Source organism: Numenius arquata, chromosome 10, assembly GCF_964106895.1.
Source record: "Numenius arquata chromosome 10, bNumArq3.hap1.1, whole genome shotgun sequence".
NCBI classification, from domain to species: Eukaryota; Metazoa; Chordata; class Aves; order Charadriiformes; family Scolopacidae; genus Numenius; species Numenius arquata.
Genome location: NC_133585.1, coordinates 9344599 through 9357160, shown reverse-complemented (window position 1 = coordinate 9357160; position 12562 = coordinate 9344599). Strand labels below are relative to the sequence as shown.

The 12562-nt window shown below is 44.4% G+C and overlaps 1 protein-coding gene across 1 annotated transcript; it reads right to left on the bottom strand.

The window, feature by feature from the left end:
* Positions 1 to 1268: 1268 nt before the first annotated feature.
* On the bottom strand, positions 1269 to 9988 carry PPIF (peptidylprolyl isomerase F). Its single transcript, XM_074155208.1, has 6 exons — positions 9688 to 9988; positions 7373 to 7403; positions 6410 to 6498; positions 4356 to 4452; positions 3477 to 3552; positions 1269 to 3044 (listed from the first exon to the last, which is right to left on the bottom strand). The coding sequence occupies exons 1-6, from the start codon at positions 9877 to 9879 to the stop codon at positions 2909 to 2911; spliced, it is 621 nt and encodes a 206-aa protein (XP_074011309.1). The 5' UTR covers positions 9880 to 9988; the 3' UTR covers positions 1269 to 2908.
* Positions 9989 to 12562: the final 2574 nt, after the last annotated feature.

Here is a 12562-nt window from a genome sequence, read left to right as displayed (position 1 = left end):
CCCTCTTCTCTTGAACTTGTTTGCGATACATGAGGGCTAACAGACAGACAGGCACTTGGGGTCCTGCAGAAAGTTAGACCCCGGCAGAGAATTACCTGCAAAAGCTGATTCCATGTACTTAGCCACAAGCTGCAATCCTGACTTTGGGTTGTGTAGGGAAGTGGAGAAGCTGCCCAAGACTGAGAGCCAGAGAAGCACAGTGGGCTAGGGCCAGCCACCCTGGGTGCCAAGGTCCTGCAACCCACGCTGTGGTGTCCTGTGGGGCCACAAGCACCTCTTAACATTAGTTCGAGTATAATCAGTACAAGCTGTAGTTGTGTAATTGCAGCACAGGAACATTTTGCAATGCCACAGGGTGCAAGGCTTACACTGGAATAGAGCTCTGTACCTTTTCTCTTTAAATAAAGGGAAGGGGAGAGGGAAGGAAAAAAAGAATGAAAAAACAGAAAGAACAGGACCCCAGAAAAATCCATTTTGAGGAGGATACTTACAGAAGAAAACTTTTAAGAGATTGATCTTTTAGTAGCCTGGTAGCTGGAGACCAAAGCCAGCCCCATCCAGACACCCAACCAGTGTTACCAGTCACAGGGATCCCGCATCTCTTAATATTTACCTTCTAGTCAAGACCGTGAGCCCTGATGGACTATTTTGGCTTTTACATTTCAGAAGTTAGGGCACAGAGGTGTCTGTAAGAGCCACAGCCATGTGTAACACATCATTGTTAACATGCATACTGCTATTACTTATTTAAGGCTTAACACACTGTTCTGAGAAAACGGCCGGGTGTGTAGCAAAGGACCTTCCACTGGGCTGTCCGGTGAAAATACCACCGACACACAGGAAGATGCTAGATTCTTAGACGCTAGATTCTTCTGATCATGCAGCAGCGAAGGAACGTTTCCTCAAAAAGCTGGAACTACCTTTTCAAAAAGGAATTAGAAATCTAAAAAATAACACCCAGTAAATTTACTCTTTCCCCATTATCTCTGCAAATGGATGGAATCAATCAGACGAGAGAAGTCTCAAAACCTGAACCGCCGTCCATGTACCAGATATTTTAGATTCACCAGTGAGAGGCAAAGCCTGGCCCCATTGTCCCGTCTCTCACTGGCCATATCTCTGGCCTCCGAATGCCACTGGATCCGGCCATCGCAGAGGGAACGGAATAGAACAGCCCGAGTAAACACAACAGGTTTCAGCTCCGCACACTCCTGCTTTCAAGTAAGTGTGCGAAGTCTTATTTAAGAAAGAAACAGACTTTTTCTTTTGTGGTAGAATTGTATTTTTCATATACAAATTAAGAGAACATGTGCACAAAAAAATCATTATTCTATCAAATTGAAATAAGCCAAGCCAGCACAAATTAGTATTTCAAAAATACTACAAAGAAAGATTAAATGGCCATAGCGGAAAGAAAAAAAACCCTGTCAATTCTAATTTCTGCAAAACGACACTCTGAATACTACCTCATACACATAAGAACGGAGCCCTCAGTGGAAAAAAAAGGAGCCCTCAGTGGAAAAAAAAAAAAAATCCAGTGCAAAATAGTTTTAAACCTACATACTATCCAAATGTAATGGAAATAAATTCACATTTGAAGAGAGTCATCTCTTTTTACTTTGCTCTTCACTAAGAAGATTATTGCACAAAACCAGTCAAGTACAAGCATGTACTTGCAATGTACAAGCATGTACAAGCAGTCATCCCACAAGCATGAATACAGCTTTAGTGATTCTAGAAGTGATGTCGTGAGGTTCCAACATTTGATACTGCTCCACATAAAACATACTGCTTTAAACAAAATGTGTTGAGCTGATCAGCTGAATTCTTTCCTTTACGTGCATCAACCCCAAGAATAATGATTTTGCTGCACCAGTTAGGCCTTGTGATTCCGTGGTGACCAATTTTGACTTCTGATGATGATGCGTGAGAAGAAATCAGAACCCAAGTAATGCCCAAGGTGGGCTGACTTTGCAGAGGCAACAGGACAAAAAAGCAATGAAACCCATTTGTCACTCAAGCAAGCTCACTATTCTCTGGTTACATTCTCAAAGTGCAAAAATAGGTTATTTATTGAGAACTGTGCTGCATTCCTCACAGAACCACATGTCAGAGCAGAACCGCACTTCAAATAAGTTCACAGTTGCATAATAAAAAGAGTCCCATGATCTTTTGGCTAATTTGTGATCTTATTGCCCAGGCAGAGCTCTAGTAGTAGGCGAACTCAACCAAGAGCAATTTACTTAACCCAAAAGTCAAATTGCTCCATTGAAGCAGGTAAGGTAGAGTTCAGTTTTAAACAGCAGTCTGAGACTACAAAAAACATGATTAAGACAGAATTAATTTAAAATAACCCACAACCACACATTAATTCTATTGGATCGACTTGAATTGAGGCACAGAAAGAAAAAGTCTGACAGTCTTGTTGCAGGCAGCCTTGAGAGCACTAGTTAGTATTATTTTTCCCAAGTAATGAGACAAACAACAGAATAGGCATTTATTAGCACCACAGGAAACATATTTCTCAATTTATATCTAACTCCCAAGTACAGAACACTTAGTTGTCAACTCCACCATCAATTCTAACACCTGAAACATCCAAATACTAAGGATGGCATCAAGGCTGCAGTCAGATATGCTCTGGGCGACCGTAGGGCTACTTTCAAAACGCAGTGGGACTCTACCAAACCATTGTGACAGTGTGACTACCAAGGTAGCTCAGCTAAAACATGTTTCAGTTATTGGTTTACCTTTTAATTGATATTATTCAATATAGGTATAAAAGTTCAGAACAAGTTAAATAGAAAATATGGCTCCATACGTGCTACTCATGGTATCAGAAATGTTTGGGGGTTTTATGACTGATTTTTCACAGCATTGAAGTTGTCCTGAGTGGCAGGGCAAAGGGCTAGGACAGCTGGCCACAGTCAGTAATGACAATCTTTTTGGAGGGTTTTCCACTCTTGGAACCAAAGCCCTCAATTTTTTTCACGACATCCATTCCTTCCTTTACATGCCCAAAAACAACATGTTTTCCATCTAGCCTGTAAAACAAACAAACAAACAAACAAAGGCAGTTTTACTTAAAACAACATAAAGACTGAACCAAACTGAGCTCAGTGAAGGGATCTGAGCTCACTTTCGTAGCTCTCACCTGCTGATCAACTCTATGGCAAAGGCACAACTGCTCTACAAGTGACATGAAATACCTTGAGCTCTGGACCTTAGGATGTTCTGAGGGATAGTGACCTTCTTACCCACACAGCCCTTCCTCCCTCAAGTAGTATAAAACAGTTTATATTCCCTTGTGAGTCAAGTAATTTGGAAATCAAGAAAAAGAAAAACACAAAACCAAACCAACCAACCAAACAAAAAACCATCAACCCATAAACAAACAAAAAAACCCCACTAAAACCCCAAGCCCTCCAGATCCAAACATCAATTAATCAGGTTAACATGCAGGGCTGAGAACCTACCAGTCGGTTTTTGCAGTGCAAATGAAGAACTGAGATCCATTTGTATTGGGTCCCGCGTTGGCCATTGAAAGGACACCTAGAACAAGAGCAGCAGCAGCTTATTACATTGGTCTAACAAGTACGCAGCAGAGAAGACAATGTTCCTCTGTGCACTTAGACTAAAGATGGACGGACAGAAGATGTGATGGTCTCACACTGCCTCTAAATAATTTCTAATGCCAACTTCTTGTCTTTGACTATTCCCCTGCAGCCCAGCCTCCCTGCTTTCCACAGCACGAATGTTAGTAACATAATTAGTTGTACACATCCTCAATGTTAGTAACATCAGGCAACCTCTACTGTGGTTCAACATCAGCAGTAGTTTCCTGTGATGAGGAAATAACAATCTGAAAAAGACATACTCTAAAGTTCAGCTGTTCTTACGTATGGCTTTTCCTTTACTTTTTTCTGGATTTGAGCTTAAAAGGATGGGCCTGTAAATAAGAAATCCCAGATCTCTTTGTTTCCCCTCTGCAGTAATCATCTAAGAAAAAAATTGAAGTCTATGACTTATGAAAGAGGAAAATAAAAGCACTAATTTCTCCTTTGCAGAGTTTGTAAGTAAAATACAAAATCCCCATACCTTAATTGCACAGTCCCTTTTACAGTGAGAGCAAGAGGAGCAGTGTCACCTGTCACAGGCTGACTTACATTGTACAGCAGTGACCACAAATAAGCACAGGCCAGGGACAAGGCACTGCTAAACTTCCCTGATATTTCTGTAACTACAAAGTGCCCCACACATCTAAAAAACCTTAGTTTTTTTAAATACCTCTTCATAAAACAATGATTCATTATAGGTTATAGTCATCAGAGGGCAGAAAGAATATGTTTATTTACCAGGTCCTACGTGCTTAAGTATGAAATTTTCATCTGGAAATCTACTGCCATAAATGGATTTTCCACCGGTTCCGTTATGATTTGTAAAGTCACCACCCTGAAAAAGAAATGGCATATTAACTTTACTAGCACACAAGCATTATTTTACATCAGAAGTGATGCTATTGAAAATATACTCACTTGCTCTAATTTAAAAGTAATAAAATCAACACATTTTCTTCAGGTTAAGAACAAGTATAGTCACATAAGGATTTAAAACCATGTAACTAGATGAAGATACAATCGAGCTAAAGGCAAGTTTCTGCTCCAGATATTGCTGTTATTCTCCAACTGACGTCCATAACTCCAACAACCACCTTTCTGTGTCACCAGCCTTGCTCCCAAATGCGATGCAACAAATGGCAGTAAGTTTAAGAAACACCTCAAAGGCCTCAAAACAAAATCATCCAAATTCATTACCATAGACAAGACCTCAGAACTTTTTGTTTGTTTGTTTGTTTTCCTTCCTTTCTTCCTCCCAACAGGTTTAAACACTGCTCAGGATCTCCACTATTATTATTTGCTATTTCTAGGTTTTGTTCTCCAAGTGCTACACCTGAGCTATTTTAAACTTCCCTCAGCTACATGCTGCTTGCTGGGATGGATGTGACCACCCGCCTTAGGTTAAACACACAAAACCCAACGAACAAACAAAGAAAACCACAGCAACTCCCAAAGGTGGCTATTAAACACTGCTTCCAGCAATCTGCCATCTCCTCTCCCAGAAGGGACACCACCCACGCCAGCAAAGAACTCACACCTAACAAGTATTTCACATCACGTTCATCTTCCCATCCTCACCTTGAGTAATCTATTACAGGTGGTGTTACAGCGACTCCTACGCAGTCCCAGAAGAATGCTCTGCACCCCGCGTGCCATGTGGGGGCATCTGAATTGCCAAGTTCTGGGTGTGATGACTTCCAATTAGGCTATTCCAATTGCCTGAATCATACTAACACTCCATCTCAACAAGCGGAAAGGCCTCTACTGTTTCCTCTCACTTTAAAATATTTGAAACCTATGACAGGATTTCCACTTTGGTAATGGCTACCAAGTAATTCCTAAGTATTATTTCATCATCTCGCCCTATCACCGCATCAGCCACACAGTATCCTCACTTAAGGTCCATTTGTGGGGACAAAACAGAGATGCAAGGAGGACTGACCTACACAGAACTTCCCAAATTAGTGGTAGAACTGATAGTAGGATTTCTATTTGTCTTATATTTATGAATTTCTGACCCTAGCAAGACTTCTAACCTTTGTCCTTTTGTCAGTACCACAAAACCTTAGTTTTCATTTCAATCAAAATGAAATGTAGTGCTTCCAAGGGAAGAGAGGACAAGGAGGAATTGCTACAGCACAGAAATCCTGCTCATCTGCCAAGCCAAGTACAAAGAAGGCTTTTTCTGTTTTGTTTTTTTGCTAACATGCATAGACTTTAATTCAGGATTTTGAAAGACTCATCCTTTAAATCAAAACAAAATCCATTTCAGGTGTGTCACCACTAAAATCTACCACAATCAACCCTTCTGGTTCCCTCCTCCCTTCTGTATCAGGGAGATGTTCAGAAGAAAAAAACAATTTTTTAAAAAACATTCTCTACTCTGAACAGATTTTTCTACTAGGAATAAAGAATGGACACGTTGTTTTCTTAGCTCACTTAGGACACAAGGTTGTTTGTCATTCTACCCACAAACACTTCTCCCAAGCAAGTGGCATATTTTGCCAAATATACCCCCCACTAAAGCACACTGCTATACAAAAGCAGAAAGCCTTAAGACAGGCTTTTTAAAACCCTCTATACATAATTTACATTTATTTGTACAAAAGATGTGCTAAGCAACAGCCACAGCAAAAACATCAGAAATGCAAGTCACACTGTCACTCCTTTATTCTGTAGTTAGCAAAGGTTAGCCAGAGACTTATAATGTCGCTACCAATCTAACTGGCTCTAAAAATATATAAATAACATACAGATAAATTTAATAGCAAAAGTAAGGAAGACAACATTACCTGACACATAAATGAAGGAATCACTCTGTGAAAAGTGGATCCTTTATAGCCAAATCCTTTTTCACCAGTACAAAGAGCTCTAAAGTTTTCTGTGAAAACAAAGCATAAAGTACTATGTTGCCACACATGACACATAATATAATCAAACAAAACTAGATGAACTATGTCCCAAGTTCATACATTTCAAAAATTTTATAGTATCTTTAAGGTATTATTGATTTATTAGTTGTTTCCATCGTTTAAGAAACATCTGCTATAAAGCTAAGGAAACAAAGCTTGATTGTCTCAGAACAGGGTACAAACACAGGCCTTTTCCATCTCATCTCCCTTTTATTTTGCTGTTACATCTTAACTCCAAACCCACCACTCTGGAGTCAAAGACTTCGTTTTCTGAGTTTTATGCCTTTGTTCTCTATAACAATTGTGAAGATGATGTCTTTATTTTTTTTTTTTTAAGGCTATTCATCCACTGGGAACTGCAAGAAAAGTACAAGTTTTTCAGAACCACCAAGCAAGCAGACGAGGAAGGAAGCACGTGATAAACCACAAAAACTCTGTAACACGAGTGCACTGATCAGCTAGTGACAAGGAAAACAAAACCCTGTATGCTCTTCGGGAACTCTAAGAGACACCATCCCTTTGGTTTACCCTTCCCCATCTGCTTTGGGGCTTGCTTTTAATGAAAATTAATGTGTTTTTAAACATATTTATTCACCACTGATAAACCAACATATGGACTGTACTGTCTAGCCACGAATCACAAAATCAAACTATTTGGAACAACAACAAATTATAACTCCTCATTAGCACAGTTCTGACAAAGCTCACATCATGTTTCTCTATTTAACAAATGAGGCCAGAACATGCAAATAATTTCCAAAAGGTAACAGAATGTTCTTGTTCCTGAAAACCACAATCTAAACCTTAAATATTAAGTTTGAAAATCTCCAAATGCTGCCTTACCTGCTGTCTTTGGAACCACATCAGCTTTCAGCTGTCAAAGAAAAATAAACAAACAAATTAGCAAGTCAGCTTTTCCATACATGCATAGAAAAACTTCTACGCTGGAAGCCAGTACAACTGAACCCTCTTCCCAAGGTGATGAGCTACCCGAAATCACAAGCCACCCAAAATTCCAAGAACACCTTAAGACTTTCCAAGCATTTGGGTAGTAATTTAAAATACTTCTTCAATGCAACTTTTAGCCAGTTAATGAAGAGTAGCTTGAGCAGTGTCTAACTATTTCATTGATCAATAAAACAATTTAGCAATAATGAAGACGAATCTTTATGACGGGCCCTGATGATCAAAGCCCACTTTGGATACAACTGGAGAGACCAAAGTCTCCTCAGCACAGAGCCACCTGTTGAAATCTGCAGAAAAGGCAAAGGAAAAAGAGGAGCAGAAACTGTATATCAAAATCGACCCATGATGATACATACACATTTGTTACCAACAAAAATTTTAATTTTCATTAGTATGCACTTTTTTACTAATCTTGAAAGTGTATAGTATTATAACTGCCTGGAAAAAGTGACACAAAAATGGCCATCCCGAGTCAGACCAGGGTTTTATCTAGTCGCACACCCTGACAGTGGCCAGCAGCAGACACCTAGAAACATTGTGGCCGAGGCAAGAAGTTTATGTTCCTTCCCTAGGGTGCTCTCCTTGAATGTCTATAATCTGCAGCTAAATCTAACCACAACTTCACCAGAGACTCAAGGCGATGATGCAATACTTTCAGATTTTGTGTAAATTGGGCACATTAAAAATCTTTACCATGGAAATGAAATGCTGCCACAAGAAATACAGTAACATTAATGCTATTTTTTATAATACTACTCAGCTCTTTACTAAATCTCACTGATGAATAAGGAACTCACATAGCAATATTTTTACCTATGACTCCCTCAAACGCTACCTCCTGAGAACATGAGGGTTGGTAGTGTCCAATTAATTTATATGCTGTTGCTTTCAATGATGAAAAATGAACTGGACTCTAGCCGCAAGGAAAACCCTTTGAGAGAGAACCCTTATGAACCACATTTTAAAAAAATCTATGGATACAGACCCAACGTGGGTGTTGGAGGCAGGAGGCCACATTGAATTCCCTCAGTAGGGAGCAATTCGGAAGAGCAGCATTCCCTCTGCAGGTGCTGGAGCGCAGCCCTCATTCCTTCCCTTACACAAGGCTTTTATTCAGAGGCACACGCGCGGCCCCAAGGATACGTGGTATCCCGACAATTAAAGTCTTGACGCTTATCATGCCTTTCGCAAGAGCAGAGCGTACCGCAGTTTTCCTGTTCAGGCTTTCTTTAAATGGCCAAGTGTTTCAGAGACCGGATTTTTAACGATAAAGCTGGTTGCTGGCTGGCTGTGGAGCCAGCTGCCAGTTCAAACAGAGCTGGGCGAACCTTTCCGCCCACATGGAGCAGCAAGGTCGAAGAGGCAGCACCTCAGAACACCGACGGCTAAGAATCAAACGATAATCACCCAGGAAATACAAACAAAACACAAAAAAACCCCAAACAAACAAAAAAATGAAACAAACAGGGAAAAGCAGGTGGAAGCTGGAAGTGGCTGGAGGCCCCTGTGGGCACGCTGCCCCAGGAGCACGCCAGCCCCCGAGGGGCCAGGCCGGCCCCCGGCCCTCCCTCCACTGACCCCCACGGCCGCGCCGGGGCTGCGGGCGCCTGGTGGCTGCTGGAACGCGGCTGGTTCCTCCCAGGCGGGAGACACGCTACTCCTGCTCAGTACTTCAGCTTTCGCGCTGAGGTTCAAAGTCTTCTTCCACTGAGGCTCCCTGCCAGAGCAGGGCCCAGCCACCACCTCAGGGGCCGCAGCCGCCCCGCGGGCCCGTCCCGCAGAGATGGCCTCAGGTACCGACGGCGGACACAGCCGAGCGACAGACCGCGGGCAGCTGCCCCGCTCCGGCCCCCTGCCCACCCTGCTCGCCTCCCACCCGGGCGGCAGCCGCCTCACCGCCCTCCCGGCCCGGGGAGCGCTGCCCCGAGGGCGGCCGGGCAGCGGCTCCGGCAGCCCGGCGAGGGCCGCCCGCCGCAACGGGCCCAGCTCACGCCCGCACCGGAGCGGCTGCGCCTTCCCCGCCGCTCCGGGAGCCGGCGCCGGTCACCGCGCCAGCGGCCCCCCCGCGGGCCTGCCCTGACCTTGCCGCTCACCGGCCGCCATGCCCGGGCGCCGCGCCGCCCTCGGCTCCCCGGCCACCCTCCCTCGGGCCCCGGCGCCAGGTGAGCTGCCGGTAGCCCCCGCGCCCCTACCTCCAGTACGACGCGTCCCAGGGGCTGGTTGTCGACGCCAACGTCCAAGTACACCACCGGGTTCGGGGAGCCGCCGCCGGCCGCGCTGCAACTGCGGGCACCGGCCGCCCACATGCCGGCGAGCCCCGGCGGTGGCAGCAGCAGGTCCCCGGGCGGGCGAAGCAGGCGGCGGGCGGCGCTCAGCGCCAGCATGCTGCAATCGGTCGGTCGGTCGGTCGGTCAGTCGCTCTGACAGACACCGGCACACGCAGGGACACACGGAGGCCGCCGCCGCCTTTTATGGGCTCCGGCGCGGCGCCACAGCGCCCTCTGGGGGCGGCGGGCGACGCGCCAGGGCAAGATGGCGGTGGGGGCGCTGAGGGACAGCGCGGGGAGAGCCCCGGGGCGGCGGGCATGACACTGCCCCCGGATCCGGGCGGGCTCAGCCGCGGGGTGCCGGCTCCAGGCGGGACAGAGGGAGGGAGGTAGCCGGTGCTACCGGTAGCTCCGGCTGCCCTCACAGGGCCCTCACCAACCCCTCCATGCACCCACCATTTGAGGGGCCTGTTGGTTTGGGGCTTTTTGTTTGATTTCCGTTGTGGTTTGGGTTTGTTTTTTTTTTTTTTTCTTTCTTTTCCCACATTTCCTTACAGCGCCTTGCACCCCAGGGATCAACGGTGAGGGGAGGTTTCTAAAATTTCCTAATCCCAGGGGAGGCCGTGGGGCCTGTCCGGCAGGCCCCGGGGGGACAGGCCGGGTGCCGCCATCAGGCGTGGGGGTGAGTGGGTGCAGCGGGGAACGGGGAGTCACCCCGCAGCGTTACTCACCGACAGCACCGGCGGAACCACGGCATCAACACGTGGTGAAACGGTCCCCGCACCTGAGCACGTGCCCGCGGTGTCACCCCGGCGTCACAGACCCCCCGGGGTGCCCATTGCATCGTGATGTAAATGGCTTATAAAGGTAAATACCATTCATGCTTTATATGAAAATAGCAAAATTTATCATTCAGTTTTCCCACCTTAGCAACTCAGATCAAAATGCTTAGTGATTAGTATATACTTTAGTAATTTTCAGATGTTATTTTGAAATCCACTACAGTTACCATCCTTCTTCTCTATAAGAACTTTCAAAAGGTTTTCACATTCCCGAATGCCACAAAATGTATTTGGATTTGGTCTGTGAGGTCAAAGAAAGCTCTTCCATCAGCATACTGGCAGCAAGACAACTCTTATAAGCCAGTTACATTCTCTCTAAAAAACCAAGCCTGTTGAGATATTTTACAATCTGCATGCATTTAATTTCATTTCATCACAATAATTAAACAGTGCAGTTCCACACTGCTAGCTGAAGCACAGCCACCATTAGTTTATCAGCACTTCTCCAGCCAGCAGTCATATCACTAATGCAAGCCCACTAGTATCAGAGACCAACTTTTTTCATTGAAAACAAGCAGGAAAAGAAGGTCTGTTCTCCACAGCGGGCTCATCCAACCTACAGTGTTCTGCCCCGTTACACCTGAAGCAAAGGACACGCAGGACGCCTGATGCTTTTCATTTGTGATATAAACCTTGCAGTTAATGGGACACAACTGGACCACCGAGTCTCTGCAAAATGAACTCTGCTCCTTCAGCTTCCCAGATGGAAATGCAGTATCTATTAAGACACTTCTAAAAAGGATGTATGGTTTTGTACAGATTATTTTAAGGCAGTAAGTTACCAAAACTAAATAGCAGTTATCTATAGTACTGCAGGCTACCCTTGTGAAAAATTACAGTGCTTGAATGTGGGAAAATAGCTCCTAAAATGATTCCTGAAAAAAAAAAAACAACCAGAAAACCCCCAAACCAAAAAACCCCCAAGGGTGATTCTAGTAGTTATGCAGCTGTAATTTTGAGTTCCTTGTATAATAAGCTAAGTTATTCTAATGAAGGTTAGAGTAATGCAACCTAATGAACCTTCTAATGAAGGCTAGAGTAATGCAAATGTAATACAGCATGACACAATCACACAAGGACAGCCCCTATGCAAGGAACAGTAAACTTTCAATCCCGCCCGAGTTCTTCATTGTCAATAAAATAGCAGCTAAAAGTGACTTAATCAGTGACATTCACTGAGTCGTCAGAAAGCTGTCAATCAAGACACTGCCCTGACCACAAAGTTCCGGGCAGAACTACGATGTACAGTTACAGACAATGGAGAAATCCTAGCTGAACACCGTTTTTCAGGCACACACTTGAGAGAGACCTGTACTTCATGCCCATTCCGTGGAAGGGCCTCATGGAGAAATTTAGCAGGTTAAGAGTTTTGAGATAGCAATTCAAGAGCTGGCGGTGCTGTAGGGATGACGTACCATGCTTCATTACTACAGAACCATATTGGGCTACGCCAAAGGTTGCATCTTGTCCTGAATCCTGTCTCAAAGAAGTGCCTCAGGAAGAGTGAAAACAGGAGAGGGCTGTGTTATAGGCCAGTACGCTTTCAACCTCCCAGTGCTTCCACTTCAGAGAACTTCCCAAGTTGGATGTGACTTTGGTATGTAGTGATCTTTTCTTTTTTTTTTTCTATGTACTTATCCACTCATTGGACCTGTCTTAACTCTGAGCATCAGCAACTTCTGTGGCAATGAATTGGAAGCTGCCCTTCCCCGGGCCTGCTGCCCTTTGCATCAAGAATATGTTTGTTTTGAATATGGCTCCCATTAGCTTCATCTGTGTCTTGTACTGGAGGAGACAGGTTGATTCTTACCCATCTTTGTCATACTGTTCATGATTTTAGACTTACATGTTTTCTCCTCTCAGTTGTTTCTTTTCAAGACTGAAAAGTCACAGCCAATTCTTATTTGTAAGAAAGCTTCTCCACGTGTTTGAGATAATCTTTATTTCCCTTCTCTGAG